The 15,660-nt window shown below is 46.9% G+C and overlaps 3 protein-coding genes across 3 annotated transcripts; 1 reads left to right on the top strand and 2 right to left on the bottom strand.

Moving 5' to 3' along the window:
- Positions 1-7,964: 7,964 nt before the first annotated feature.
- GGS22DRAFT_162835 (RWD-domain-containing protein) lies at positions 7,965-11,099 on the bottom strand. Its single transcript, XM_047961274.1, has 2 exons — positions 9,182-11,099; positions 7,965-9,028 (listed from the first exon to the last, which is right to left on the bottom strand). The coding sequence occupies exons 1-2, from the start codon at positions 10,490-10,492 to the stop codon at positions 8,342-8,344; spliced, it is 1,998 nt and encodes a 665-aa protein (XP_047818959.1). The 5' UTR covers positions 10,493-11,099; the 3' UTR covers positions 7,965-8,341.
- A 370-nt stretch (positions 11,100-11,469) lies between these two features.
- Positions 11,470-12,497, top strand: GGS22DRAFT_139180 (PAP2-domain-containing protein). Its single transcript, XM_047958670.1, has 2 exons — positions 11,470-11,630; positions 11,707-12,497. The coding sequence occupies exons 1-2, from the start codon at positions 11,580-11,582 to the stop codon at positions 12,355-12,357; spliced, it is 702 nt and encodes a 233-aa protein (XP_047818958.1). The 5' UTR covers positions 11,470-11,579; the 3' UTR covers positions 12,358-12,497.
- GGS22DRAFT_139176 (U3 small nucleolar RNA-associated protein) lies at positions 12,497-15,505 on the bottom strand. The gene is made up of 3 exons (XM_047958669.1): positions 15,295-15,505; positions 15,213-15,240; positions 12,497-15,152 (listed from the first exon to the last, which is right to left on the bottom strand). The coding sequence occupies exons 1-3, from the start codon at positions 15,469-15,471 to the stop codon at positions 12,637-12,639; spliced, it is 2,721 nt and encodes a 906-aa protein (XP_047818957.1). The 5' UTR covers positions 15,472-15,505; the 3' UTR covers positions 12,497-12,636.
- Between the last annotated feature and the right edge of the window lie 155 nt (positions 15,506-15,660).

Here is a 15,660-nt window from a genome sequence, read left to right as displayed (position 1 = left end):
ACCTGAACCACCTAAACCACGAGCCCCCTTCGAAGGTTTCAAGGGCCTCTTTTCACTTACACGCTATGTACTAACCTTGGTCAAGTCACATCAACTTGGACATGCATTCTCCTCAACACGAGTAGTCTCCACAACCGTTGAACGGATGTGGACCCCTTTGATGTCAGTATCGATGACTAAACCGGACAAGGTCTCAGGACCTTATCCAATTCTGTACAGTTTAGGACTGGGCAACGAACCAGAGTTTGGTTCGAGAAGCGTGCGATTCTCTCTTAGGAAACAAAGCGGTCAAGCCGCCTGCGCTTGTGGCTAAGGGGATTTTGTTATTAAGCTCTCGGTCAGAACCTTGGTACAGTAGCGCGATATCTGATCTCTAGCAGTAGCTTGGTCCTCCTACTAAGGTAGTTTAATTCAGCACTGACGTTGGAAAGGTGGATTGTCGACTGACAAGTTCGGAGCGTTTTTTTTTCTTATTATTATTTTTCTTTGGTTAATGTAGTGTGATAAATCATTTTAGTTGGGGGCCTTTTCACGAGGACGAGGGTTGCTTCGACCCGAGATTACCCCAAGCTCAAACCATGATCTTAAAAGGGGCCGGGTTATAATGGTTATATGTGGTGGTTAATATACGCTGAACCAAGTGAACCGAAGTACAGAATCCTTGCGCGTTGGAAATGGCTTTTGCTATCCGAGATGCAGCTAATAATGTAAAGAGCCACAGTCGCGTGTAAACGAGCAAGCTCATTGACTGGTAACAGCCGTCGAGCTCAGACTAACCTCGGTGTCACTCGGTGTGTTGCGCGCTGCGCGTGATGATAATGTAAGAAGCTGTGCCTCTATTCCCCAAGATTATCGTCGCTCTACGGGATGGCACTCTCACGAACCAAGATCAAAGGATTGGTGGGGGTTCACACGTAGATGGTTGCCGCGCCGCGTTTCAACACTTTCGAGGCGTAGCGTGTCACCCATGTCCCTATGAGAAACGCTCGTCGTCTTGACGAACGTATTAGGAAGAGAGACGAGAGAGATTAGAGAGACGAAGGATTTCTTCGGATTCCATCCATCAAGGGACCTCGGCCGCGGTGCGCGGATATCGTAGACGTCAAGGTCCTAGCATCATCATCAAGGATCTACTTATGACGAGAAGTGGGGAGATCGCGGCAGATGAAGAAAAATGGAAAGCTTCAAAAAAGACCGACCTGCGACGCAAGGATTGGAGTGTTACGGTACAACATCTAAGGTATCTAGTATCTAGTGTCTAGTGTCTACTACTCTGCTACTGTATCTAGTGTATCTAGTCGGGGGTTATTGTATCTGTGAAACACGCAGATCCGGCCTAGTTGAGGACCTCGATGATGTACGCATAGTATGGTTCGAGATGCCTACATATGTATTGCCTTGAACGGAACCAGATGTTGTTAGATTTGAATTGATGGGGTGTCTTTGGTCCTGTTACACCTACTCTGTATTCCGCACTTTGCTGCCGAGATCTCGGAGGGACCGCGTCTGGAAGAGAGTTGCCGTTCTCCCGGTCGTCGTGGAATCGAACCTAAGAGAGCTAAAGCAGCAAATAAGGCAAGGCACAGTTGGAATTACATAGTAAGACGAGAGAGCTGGCGTGCGCGTCTACTGCTGTCAGGCAAGAGAGCTAGCCTCCTTTGAGGCAGTATGACCGGCCTGTACGCTCCGTTTCGAACGACGATCGCCGGCTCCCGCTAACCTAGTCGGTTGCAACACGATCTAGCAGCACTTGCTTGTATGTACATTACCAGCATACATACATAAGCACATACGCGCACACACTCACATACATACATACACCATACACACAGCCTTGCTAGCTTGGCAGCTGCCCAGGCATTACGACCTTTTTGATCCTCGACGAAGGATTCGATATGCTCTTTCTAGTGGAGCCCAGCCCTGGCCCTGGCTCTGGCAAGGAAAAAAAGGTGCTAGGGGTCTTCGATGAAAGTAGACTTGTCGAATCATAAGACAAGCCGACGCGCCATTTTCTGTACGACACCGTCCTGTGCCGCCTCAGGGCGGTCGACGATCTCCTTCCCGCGCGAAAAGGGTTGTGCCACATCTCGTTAGCATGACGCAACAGGTAAATCTCAGGTACGCATATGTATGATAGGATACCTGAGATAGGCCTTTCTAGGGACTATGCGCTGCTTTTTTCCTTTCTTTCCTTTCTTTTTATTTTCTCTTTTTCCTCTTTCCTTTACCTGCGAGGTTTGGAGTGCAGGAATATTATTAAATACCAAGACTAGTAGACATACCTAGCAGACGTACGTTCTACCGACGCGATCCTCCCTCCACTTACAATCCTAATCCTAACAGTATTAGATACAACAGTAGATAGACTTCCGAGGTTAGTCTTGATAAGGTCTTAGCTTGCCGTTCGCGGGTAACAGGGTAGATAGTGTTTAGTCTTGACATCCTAAGAGCGTTTTTCCTTGGCGATATACTAGTAGCCTTTTTAAATCTTATAGAAATCATGGAATTTGGTTCATTCTCGGAGAGGCTTGCGCAAGCTAATCGAGGCACTGGACATCTGGAGGGTTAAATTCATGTAGGTAAAGGTTACAGTATACCAGGTCCATTTGCACATGCAAAGCAGGTACCCGCGAACGAACAGGTCGCTGCCTCGCCCGCGGGGGGGAGATCATCCAGTAAGCCGCTGATGTATTATGTGATGTACGTATCCGTCCGACGGCTCCAGGGTTTCGTCAATGGCTTGAACGATTTCACTTACAAACCTACAAAGGAACAAGGGGGTTATTTGGGGTTAGGCATCTTTTAACGATGAAAAGCCGGCGACAACCCCGGAAGGAGGCGGCATTACGCGCAGCAAGGATGATGTTTAATGGATGGATGAAGAGATTTCGTATATACCTGTCAGGTAATAATGATTATAACTGGCTGGACACATGATACGTGATACTGTTGTAAAGGCCGAAGAAAGCCTGGCGATGTCTCAGTTGAGTCAAAAAATCGAATCTGCCTCGTGAGGAGATGTACGTGACTGGTGACCTGGAATACGATAGGCAGGATAGGTTGGATAGGCTGGATAGGATGGACAGGATAGGATGGAATAGGATACGGTACGGAGTAATCAATAGAGAATTATAAAAGGGGAAAAGCTTAGCGCGCTTGGGATCAGGCCATAGATCATTGTGATAGCCCGTGGGAAACAAGTGGAGATCGATGTACATGCGTACCTACTAACCCTAGGTGTATGTACTAGGTATCGATGCGGGGCTGATATGCACTCATGCATGTCTGTCAGTATCAATATGGTCAATTACTAGATATATATGTACATATTGCATACATAGTACATGTATTTATATATCTACCTATTAGTACGTATCTGCGTATACGACTAACGTTCGAACTAACAAGAAACTTACATTTCAATACATCTACTAATAGTGACTAGTCCGGTCTACGGCTGGTCTACGGGCTTGTCCATTACTAATAATATACAAATAGGGACCAAAGGAGGGACACTCGCAGTCTCGAGCAGATCCTTAATCATCCTTCGTACATGACACTAGTAATAGTCAGCCTCGACGTATATGCATGTGCTTACCTAAATGTGTATAAGACATACAGGACATTACATGATAATAGGTGATAGGCAGATAGGTAACTGGAGTTACGGATTCGGATCGAATGTATGACGACTTCGTTTACTCGGTTAGGACGCATCGTACAGCATACATAGAAAATGAAAAGCTGAAAGGATTTTTCTATGTCTTGCATGTCTCGCATATCATACTGCAATGCCAGTACAGCCTTGTCGAATATCTCGGTGCGAGGTCCCAGTTTAGAAGGCATCAACGTTTGACCTAATTCTGATTGGTTAATCTGACCCTCCATCACGTCTTTTAGAGAGGGCAACTCAAATGAAGGTTACTCCCGCGCTCGCATCCCGAACACGAACCCCAACTCTAAAAGGCCACATATGCTACCAACATAATACTAATTATCTACAACTCATAACACTGAACCAGTACTTTACTACTTAGTACACCATCATTCATACACCCATCAAGCGAAAATTCTCTCCTCCTCCTTCATTCCTATGCCGCCTTGCCGCGTACGGTGTACTATATTCGAGACTCTCAGCAGCAGGGTGTCGGGCCAATCACATCCCTCAAAACCGGTCAAAACAGGCATTGCCTACTTGGTAGGACTGATTACCTGAGCTTGACAAAGGTTGGTTCCAAGTTCCAAGTAGAGGAAGCTTGGGTTGGATTGTCAGCTTTTGGATCTTCCCGCCGTAGTATAACTGACGCAGCCCTACAGAGAAGAAGGCGGTTTAGTGCCTGCTTGGTTCAGTGTTGTAATTCCTCCCGCGGCCCCCAGGTTCCCGTCGTTTTGGATCTTTATCTAAATAAGCTTGCGCAGGTAACCTAGCAGGAGTGCTTATTAAATTAGAAATATATTCGACGTAATTTATTAGGTGGCATAGGTGACCATTGTCATATTTGTAGAACCCTGAGCTGAGCTGTCTGGACTCTTGGTTTTCTTGTCGAGTTCTATTTCTGGGTACCTACATAGAATGTTGTAACTGGTAAGTCCGCAAGTCTGCAAGTCTGCAAGTCTGCAAGTCTGTATCGTGATACCTTGTACATAGATATTGTACATATTGTACATTTGCAGATTTCCGTTTACACGCTAGTCTCCACTCCAATACTTGCCGAAAGAGGAAATAAGTTATGAAGACAGACGCAGTCCGCCGCCCCGTTAGGAGTTTAAAACTGACAACTCCCGACTATAATCGCATTACCCCGCAAAAGCAGCAGCCCGCAGGATCCGACCTCAGTTCTCCAGGGCACAGAGACATGCTGGAGTTTCTAATCTTTAATCTCTAATCTCTACCTGAACCGTGATCCATCCATGGATGTACTCACATGTACATACGTACCTACATACATACATGTATGTACATCTCTACTATCCCATGGCGATGCCATGGGATATTTTCATATATGAAACCGCATAGAGATGAAAGCATAAGCATGCGTCGAGACATGAAATAAGCGAAACACATCACGAACTCTTTTCCATACTTAGCTACATAGTACATTTCATATAACAACCAAAATGATAACAGTAACAACAACTCCAAATACAACTGCAGATATAATAACAATAATAGCAATAATAGACCAGGCTGCCGAGATTTGACGAGGCTATAGATACGCCCGTTATGCATTACCTACTTTAGCCTGGAAAGGACCCCTCCGAGTTTAGCCCGTCCAATCCTCGTCGCCGGCTCCGGACCCTCCAACTTCTTCAGGGCTATCCAACAAATACCTAGGTACCTTGCGTACTACCGTATTAGATCCAGGTGTCCCTAGTGGTAACACTAAAGGTAGATACATCATGGATGTATAATAAGTCTATCTACAATCTGTACGACCTATCTCAACCTAAAAAAGAAGAAAGTTCCAAGGTTCCAAATTGCGGCTGGTCTTTCTATGAGATGGCTAGGTACATGTACCTATGTAGATAGGTATGTACAGTTCACCCCTTGTATTAATGTTAGTACGAAATCGATTTTATACTTCATCAAGGCCTGTTAAAGAAGTATCTCGCCAGGTTTCAACCTTAAATAATGTAACGGAATCTTATCCTTAAAACATATAATTTTTTTTATATTATAGCCGATTAGCATTCTATCATTATTATTCGGTATAAAAAAGAATAAAAATCTATACGTTTCAGAAATACGTATCAAAGCCCTGCTCGAGACTTCCATATCCTAGTTCATAGCGGTATTTATATTGAAACAAACTAACATTAATACAAGGGGTGAACTGTACAACCCATACCATACCCCTTGCCTGTCAATTCTCATTACGACTAAAATCAGCTCCTCCAACTCCAACTTTTTTTTTATTGCCGCCAGCCCTCTTTCTACCCTTCTCTACCCTCTCTAGCTCGAATCTCTTTCCCTTGTTGGAATCGATGCAACCATCTTGGCACTTCTCTGCAGAAAGCAGACAGATGGCCCCCAATCGAATGCCTATTCTAGCCTTTATCTGTCGCCGTACGAGTATCCAATTCATTTATATGTATACTACGTTGTATATCTTCCCACGTGTAGCTTAGACCCTAATCGACGATTCCACGCGGTCGCCAAACTTCTATTTTCTTACTAGTCTCTTTCATCATCTACGTATTAAACATTTCGCTAGCGTCTTCTAATATTATTGCACCTATCCCGTGCCTTATATCCTATATCCTAATTCCTAGCGCGAGTGTGTATACTGTACTAATTACCTAGTATGTAGATATGTATGTGTGTGGTGAAGTTACACGATGATAATCCGCCGCTCACGACATCTTTTAATATCCATACCTAGTAATCAAAACGATCATGCAGGCTTAGCATGTGGCAGCCTAGGATATCACCTATATTCATCAAAGTGCAATTTCCATGCGAACCGCATTGATGACATTCACAGATCGTCTTAAAAAGACTCATCAAACTCGGCCTATATCATATAGCTTCGATGGGCAATAGCAGTAATCTGCAATGTAATTCTTCAATACGGCGCATTAATGACGCGAACCACGAGGCAGGTTGTCCAACCCCTCCAACGATAACGAATAGAGCAAATATGTAGGCAAATGGAGACACCAGCCTTGTCCGGTCTATCAATAATCTGCCCCACGGTTCCTTACCGTGTAAGAATATGGCGCGACAAAAAGAAAAAAAAAGAAAAAGAAAAAGGGAAATGTCAGAAAATAATAATAATTCAAGGGGGAGCGAAGGCGAATCAGAATTCGCCCGCCCGCTGTAATAAATCGACCAATTATCACCAATGAGAAACCCGGGATCCGTTCCCAATCTCACGCCTTTCCTCTTCTCACTACTCTCTCCCCTTAAACCCCCACAACACGCAGAATCCTCGTCTGGGGTTCCAGAGGCCATGTCCGTAAGGGTATGTATGTACGTATGTACATATAGATAGTGTAATGGTATGATAAGCTACTGCCCAAAACATTTCGATACAAAGTACAGATCGTCGCGGGTACACTAGCACTACAACACGAGTCATGAATTTTAAAAAGCAGAAAAGACAGCTAAAAAGAGATCTCCCGACAAGGGGGGGCTGGTTTGTTGGATTTTTTTTTTATAAACCTCGACAAGGGGGGAAGAGACTCAGAGCTTGTTGTTACCTGCATAGCTAAGAGAGATACGGAAGACGCTATTGGAGTCGAAGATCGCAGTTGTTGAACGTACATAGACGTACATAGTAAAGCATCAAATCATCAAATTCGAAATAGTAAAGAATCTCCCCCCCTTATCCATAATCCAATGGGCGATCCTATATGGCGTGTTCTATACACTCTTCCGTGTCGAATCGTCTGAGACAACCTGCAGGTACCTCCAAGCCACGGGTGGATCAACAGGCAATAAGCAAGCAATAAGCAATCGGTTGCGATGCGATGCGGTATGTATGTATCTATCAACACCCATTGGCGATCGTATCAAATAATTTCTCGTCACAGCATTGATTGCATGTCACGAACGAGAGAAGAAAGAAAAAATTGAGAGAAAAAAAAATATTCAATGCATCGTAATCTTGTGATGGTGCTGTTACATACCGGGTTATTTTGAGTGCTTACGGTAATGGATATCAAACACATAACACGCACATTGGGACGGGCAATGTTTATTATTAGCGATCTCCCATACCCAGGTAGCATCGGTATCCGTGATCGTAGTATCCAGTAGACAGATGTCTGCCTGTCGAAACACATTATGTATGTGAGATATGTAGGTAGGTAGACAGAGGTACTCAGCCTACTTCGTGCTGTGCCGTTAGAGAGAGAGGAAGACACAGAGAGACATGAAAGGCGTCGTCGTCGAAACCCTTCTTGAGGGTGTCGGTTTAAACAAATCGACGAAAAAAAAAAGATTAAAAAAGGCCAACGAGAAAAAAAACCACCAGAAGAATGTCACTTCGGCGTAACATTGGCGAGCCGGCGAGATCTGCCTATCTCAGCAATCCGCTGTGACTTTAGCACGAACGAAAGGCGATTCGTCATGTACGCCAGACCTCTCTGCCCCGTGACAGCTGCCGGAAGCCGCTAGAGCATGCAACATCACGCCCCATTCGCTACCAGCCAACGGCGGCTTCTGGTCAGCTCCTTTCGGGAGTTCAATAAACTTGAGTTATTGTGTTAGCCAAACTCGCTATGAGCATGGTCTCTTGAAGTATCTTGCTGCGTCGTTGTTACCGTCTTGGGAATCTTTGTGCCTCGCATGCCTACTGCCCAGGCCGACTTGCGCCTATCAAGATCTTCCCCCTGTCTACTCGTCATCACTATCCTCGATTTGATCTTCCTGATCGTTCAGTGCGAGCTGCACGAATTGGCGAACCCATGCCTCTTGCCTCGCATCCAACTGGCCGTCTCCTCGGAGCACATCGCCATCCCCCATCCTAATCTGGCCATCGCGACCGTTATCGTTCGCTTGACGGTTCTGCCCCTGAGGTCGATTCCGGTTGTTTTGTCGGACTCTGCCTCTCCTATCGCCTCGGCCCCCTCGTTGACCTGCATTATTGTTGAGGCCCTGATTTCCTTCGCGGGGATTTGGAATGCCGGGATGAGGGCGTCGTACGACCTCTGCCTGAACCGGCGGCGCATCCCCTTCGATACGGAGCACCAGCGGCCCCTCGCGGGCGACGGCGACCCTCCCATTTGGCTGATCCCTTGGCGGTTGTGGTTGACCGGGTCTTGGCCGCGGCTGTTGACGCGGTGCTTCCTCTACATCAGCCTCACCAGGTCCATCGCCTAGATCATTCGCAGGTCTTTCGGGTGCTGCACGAGGGAGGACAACTAAAAGTCGTTCGGGCTGGGCTGCTGGGATCTCTGGGTGTCCTCCACCGTCACCTTCGAAGGCTTGTCCAACGTCGTTACCGTCACCCCTTTCTAGCTCCCATAACCTCAGGTAACAATCATTGACTTTCCCTGAAGGCTGCACGTTAAAGTGCTGATACTATATTATCTCAAGTTAGTATAAAGTTTCATTAAACTATACAGGTGATTTGACATAGAAAACTAGCCTCGGAGACACTCGTCGCCAAAACAGTTTTTTTAAAGGGGTTGGGGCTCTTGAGGGGAGTAGAAAAAAGAAACAAAATTTACTTACCGGATTCGAGGGGTCCAACCATGAAGAACAGAGATAGCAGAAGTGCGAGCGGCATTTGAAACACTGCATATGATTACAACCGTGAGTCTTCTGACACGGAGCACCACAGGTCGGGCACTCTGATGTGTGAAGCTTCATGTACTCAAGGGATGCCTTCTCTTCTGCCGTCACCTCGATCTGTCTGTCCTTCGTATAGCAATGCTTGAACTCGCCGTGCCATGTCTGTTCACATCGTGTGCAGAAAGCAAAATCACAGTCTTCGCAGATAGCAAGCAATTCCCGCGTTCGATCGAACTTCTTCCCCACCTTATCTGCTTCGTTCTCCTCGACTTCATCTTCGTCATCCTCATCATCGGATGAATCAACGAATTCAAGACCCTCGGGCTTCTTGTGCTTCTTCGATCGAGCGGCGCCCTGACACCATGGGCGAGGACAATACACAGTATTCTTATCCGACTCAAGCTCGGTCTTGTGCCTCAGCATGACATAGCGCATAACCACATCGTGCTCGAGGGGAATCTGCAAGAGTTCGCTAGGGCTAATGAAAGTTTTGGCTCTCTTCTTCTTGATGGATCCCTTGATAGAGTCCTCGCGTTGTTTGGCACATTTTGGCTCGAGACATTGGACGGAAGATATATCCCCTTCTGTGATAGCGTTGTTATAAAACTCTTGTAGACAATTGACACAAAAGACATGCCCACACTCCAGCAACCTGTGACATACGACGCCTTTCTTCGGCTCCAGACAAACGCCACAATCGAACGTCTCTTTCTCGAAAGCTCTTCGCCTAGCCTTGATATCGTAGTCCAATATTGCGATCTTGTATTCCGGTGCAACTTCTAAGCGTCCTTTACTGTCAACCAAGCCAAACACATCCTCGGTTAACTGTTGTAGACTGTCGATGTATGTAAAGATGACTTGATCACGACCAAGTTCCTCCCAGAGAGATGAAACATCGCTCTCGAGCTTAGACAATATCTTCTCTGATAACCACGGAGGGGTGGTGGAGATATTAGCTTTAGGCGGCTTTTCTTGGGGGTATCCGTCCGGCAGCTCTATGCGAATCTGCAAAGAGGGCAGATATGACAAATCATGGGAATCTAAGGCTGCTACAGTTGGGATCTGGTTTTGTGCTTGCTCAACCGGAGGCGCAACTTCAGTGGCGGCTGGAAAAAGCACTGTTAGGGGACTAACTAAGCTCACGAGGAGCTCAAGGGAGATTGTATTTGGATCATTTTCGTCGACCTGTAGCTCGGGATATATAGCTGCTACGGTCGACAACTCTTCTTGACGAATATCTTCTACTTCCATGTTGTCTTAGTGGTTATCGGTTCCCACTAAAACGTGTCTGGCTGCGCCGAGTACTTGTGAACATCTCCGTGTGTTGCCCGGGTAACTTTATAACAGCTTATTGACTTATTGATACGGTAGTCTGTTTGCTTGTCGTTATCGCATTCTTTGTTCTCGTGACTAAGTGTACGATTAACAAAAAGCTGGTAAGTGAACTTGCTGTCGTTAAAAGAATTGTTCTCGCTAAAAAGACGAGTTCTAAAATTAGGCGAGATCGGTAGATTGCAGCACTAAGCTTGGCGGCACGTAGGAATGTCGGTTGTGAGTAGAAGAGTTTATAGGAGAAGTTTGACGAAAGTTTCTAGGAGTGACAAATGATTCTGTCGGATTTTTCAAATGAGATATGTCTATTTCATTTCGGAAATCGTATGTGGCTGTGAGATAACACTGGAACAAAAGAGATGTATGAGTCTGACGGCGAAGAATACAGTAGCAGAGTGGATCCGTGGATCGCGAAAGTTGAAGGATCACAAATGCTGCTATCGATACCGAGTATGAGGGGCAATTTCCCTTATGACGATTGTGAGCTTACCTGTTAGCTTACAGCTCTCGACCGGGATGCCCTACATGTTAGATGATAGTACAGCCTTTTTCCGATAGCAGGCTAGCGGGGTAGACCCTTGTAAAATATGCACCTAACCTTCATGTTTTATCCCATATGCGCGTTTTCCATTTAATCGTGAACAACTGATGGGCAGCTGGCATCTATTGATTTTTTGTACTACACTATTCCCAATGACGAAACGGCATTGAGTCCCAAGACAACCTTAGAAATTTCTAGCCGTCTCCTCTTCCCGACAATTGACACCGTCAATTACCTGGGGTAATAGGTGGCGTCGAACAGGCCAACTCTACTCTCATACTTTTGATCTATGAAAGTCTGTTCAATCGATAGTTGCTCTAGTCGTATAACCACGTGTCACTCTTCTTACTTCCGCTTAGAACAAAACTTATATATTATTTACGAGCAATGCATCGATAAGAATATCCCATAAAGACAGATACCCCGAACCCCAACTTCTGTAAACACCTCCTACTACTCCTCGAAATGGCCGACGAGCCCGTGCTGGCGTCCCTGTCGCTAACACACGTCCACTATGTAAGTCCCAACTACCACACCTCGCCATTCCACCCCAGAACCTCATAAACTAACCATCCTTCCTCCCTCTCAACAGGACCCATCCGACCCAATATCCTACCTCTGCGCCTTCCTAGCGCTCGTGCCACAGGGTCTCTGCGTGATGTACGCGACGCTAATCTGGTCGACGCGGGAGATCGAGATCGCACTACTATTCGCAGGCCAGCTCGCCTGCGAAGCGATCAACTTCATACTGAAGCGACTGATCAAAGAAGAGCGGCCGCGGCGCATGAACGGGAAGGGCTACGGCATGCCCAGCAGCCACGCGCAGTTCGTCGCGTACTTCGCCGTCTCCGTCGCCCTGTTCCTGCTCCTCCGCCACCGGCCCCCGAGCCCGCGCGTCCTGCGGCGCAATCACACTCCCATGAGCATGCTCGAGCGGGCCGCTTGGTGCGCGGTCGTTGCGGGGATGGCGGCCGCGGTGGCGTGGAGTAGGATTTATCTGAATTACCATACGGAGAAGCAGGTTTTGGTGGGATGGGCCGCGGGCACGGTCAGTGCGGTGGGATGGTTTGTTATCACGACTGTGGTGCGGCGGTCGGGCTGGTTGGCGTGGGGCTTGGAGACGCCGGTAGCGAAGTTTTTTCGAATACGGGATTTGGTCGTGGAGGAGGATTTGTGTCAGGCTGGGTGGGAGAAGTGGGATGATAAGATGACGGCGTTGAAGGCGAAGAAGAAGAACAAATGACATCTATTCTGACCGATATACCCAACTAAACGCCCACCACCACCTGATTTACTTGTAAATAGATACGTTATTATGGCCATTTGACAGCATATGTTGATGAATGTGTAGATATGCCATCGTAAATAGCAAGAGGCTACCTGGAACTAAGACCCGACTGTATATTGATACTCAAAGCGACTCTCGTATCCCAGTCATGCAATGTACAGAATACTCTATTTGTACCATATAATTAATTGATCTATACAGAATTGACAGACTATCTATCTAGTCTAGCAAAATCTACGTCATGACGACATCTAAATCGCCATTCTCTGCCAACTTCATGCTACCTAAACTGGGCGCGAGACTGTCCATTTCCTGCAGGGTATATTCCACTAGATAGCTCTCCTCAACCAACTCCTCCATGCGCTTATAGTGCCTCTCTGTATAGACCTTAAGCGCATTCAAGACCTCCTTCAAGCTCTTCTGACCTCGGGCCCCTTTTACAGACAAGTTGGAGAAACGCGATGCAGGGTAGCTCTTAATGAGGGTCCACAGGATGCGCTGGGCCATAGGTGCCGTTCGGGCGTTGGTGTTCCAATCTCGCAGTCTTAGGAGGAGCAGGAACAGCTGCTCGTCGGAAAGGGAGGCTAATACTTCATCGACAGCCCTTAAGCCTGAAAGGCTGCTAATCTCTGGTGTTTTCGAATTGACTACTCGCTCGAAGAGACTCTGAAGCTTGCGGGGGTGGTTGAGCTGAAGCGCCATCGTGATTGCTTCGCGGTAAGCCCCCACATATTCGTAATTCTCAAGCTCTTGTTCTTGTTCGATGCGCTTGAGGGCTGCTTCGTTCGTCGCAATTTGCGTTTCACTCGAAGTATCCTTCCAGAATGAGACAGTAGAGTCACCGCTGCCAGAGACAACCATGTTCGTCTCGGGATGTACCGCAAGAGCCCAGACTCGGTCCTCGTGGTTATCGAGCGTGCACTCATTCTCACCGGAATTAACATCCCATACTTTGACTAGACCATCTCCACCAGCGCTAGCACAAAGTATAGGTTTCTTACCACGCTCTTCGTTTGGCGGGATGTTAAGCCACACCACTTTAAGGACAGTGTTTGAATGACCCTCGAATGTCCTCAAGCATGTATAATCCGTAAGGTTCCATAGCTTAACTGTCTTGTCTCCACTTCCTGTGAGTATAACGCCCTTCCCAGCCACGGAACCTTGTTCACCCTGAAGCACCGGAGTGTTGAGAGGCGCAAAACTAACAGACCACACACCTCGGCGATGGCCTCGGAGGATTCCCTGAACCTCACCTTCTTCTATCGACCAAATCTTGACAGTTTTGTCCTGGGAAGCCGAGGCGAATAAACGTGATGAGTGGTTGATGTCGATGGCATTGATGTCCTTGTCATGGGCCTTTCGCGTGTAAGCAGCTCTGATAGTTGCCTTTGCGCCCTTTTGTGGTTCTCGCGGTACTTCCCATCTTTTAATAGTCTGATCAGAGGATCCTGTGATTAAGAATGGAGGCGGATAGTTTAAGGGGTCGGCATGTGCTTTAGAGCCCTCTACCGGCCGACTTCGAGGCAATGCTACCGCCCCGACAGATTCGGCGTGTCCCGGAAATGTGGCCCAGCAGGTATAAGAATTGTTAGCCGGGTCTATTCTCCATAGCTTCGCGGCATTATCCTTGGCACCCGTAGCGACCCAATGACCAGACCAGTCGACATCAAGTGATATAATTATGTCTTCATGGCCCTTGAGAAGAGCGATATCCTGCCCGAAATACTCGGAAGAGACTAAAGTTTCCAACCCAGATTTTGGTTCGGTCACTGATACAATTCGGATGTCTTCGGAATTTGTCGCTAAAGCCAAAGCAGAATGATCGGGCAGTAGATACCGTAAATCTATAATATCGTCGTGAGTGCCTGAGATTCGGCGAAATGGCTCGGGGGGCGCGACTTGAGATAGATCGTGGGCCTCGGAAGGAATTTGATAAAGAGATAGAGTGTGGTCGACTTGAACGCATATGACGAATGGAAATCCTGGTTGGTAAATGGCTCTTACAAAAGCTTCAGTCTCGGGCTTTGGCGTTTGTTCTTTCGTAAGTTCCCGCCCGGTGTCAGTGGCCCATAATCGCAGACACCCATTTGATCCGGCACTATAAGTGAGTTGACCATCATCGATGAAGCCAACTGCCTCGATAAGTTCAAAACAGGGGACAACCTTTCGTACTTTCCAAGATTTCGTATCCCACCACCTGATCGTCTTATCTCTACCGGCGGTCACCAGCGCATTTTGGGTGGGTGAATAGTCCAGACCTTGAACGTCTGAAACATGCGAGTCGAGGTTCGCTACGACACTCCTCTTATGTAGATCCCATACGCGAACCTTTCCATCTTGACTCCCAGAGGCTAATCGGAACCTTACTGTAGATGATATCTCATCTTCATCATCCTCAGCAGCGCCTTTCGATTTCCTTCTCTTCTTCTTCTCCTGAGCGGTTTCTTGGGTATGTGTCGAACTCGCGGCAAGTTCGAAGAAATGGAGGGCGGATACAAGCACGCTTGGTCCTCGAAAGGTATGTGTAACGTAACCGCCGTTGATATCCCATACTTTGATTGATCCATCGGTTCCTCCGGTCGCAAGCAGCGTACTAGTTCGATCGACGGCCAAAACGACGACGGGGGTAGTGTGAGGTTTTAATGTTCGTACCAATTGAGGTTCTATCGTATCGCTTGACTTCTTTAGAGAGTATATTCGCATAGATAGCGAACGAGAGCATATGATAAGGTGAGATCCCGACGGAGTTACTACACTTCGATAAGTCCTAGCACAGATAATTTAACGAGGATAGATGTTGGTGAACTTACAAGTTAGTGTAGATATCAGTTCCCCATCCTGTATTGAGATAGTTAGCGGTAAGCTCGGTATTCAAGCCAATTGTGTACAAACCCCTTCAACTGTGGTAATGTGCTTTCCCGTCTTTATGTCAGTCAAGACCGCATCCTCTCCCAGAGTCGTCGCAAGGATTCGTGCGCCATTCTCTAATGCGACAGCACCACCTGTGAAAATTGGCCGGATAACTTCAGTCGCCTCGAAAGTCGTCTTGAAAGGCGCTTTATTGGCCATTTTGAAATCCGAAATTCGTACGATTATATTGTAGATTCTTCCTTATGCGTTTGCTTGCGGAATGCTCAAGAAATTTTTGAGGGTCGGTCGATTATCGATAAGAAAATCACTGATCGTTTCAGGGTTTGGGGCCAATCATAGCGGATGTTAGGTACGCTGTAGTAGACCATGGTCAGAGCTTTTAACGAT

Source organism: Annulohypoxylon maeteangense (genome assembly GCF_022496945.1).
Source record: "Annulohypoxylon maeteangense strain CBS 123835 unplaced genomic scaffold GGS22scaffold_8, whole genome shotgun sequence".
NCBI lineage: Eukaryota > Fungi > Ascomycota > Sordariomycetes > Xylariales > Hypoxylaceae > Annulohypoxylon > Annulohypoxylon maeteangense.
This window is presented reverse-complemented; position numbering and strand designations above follow the sequence as displayed.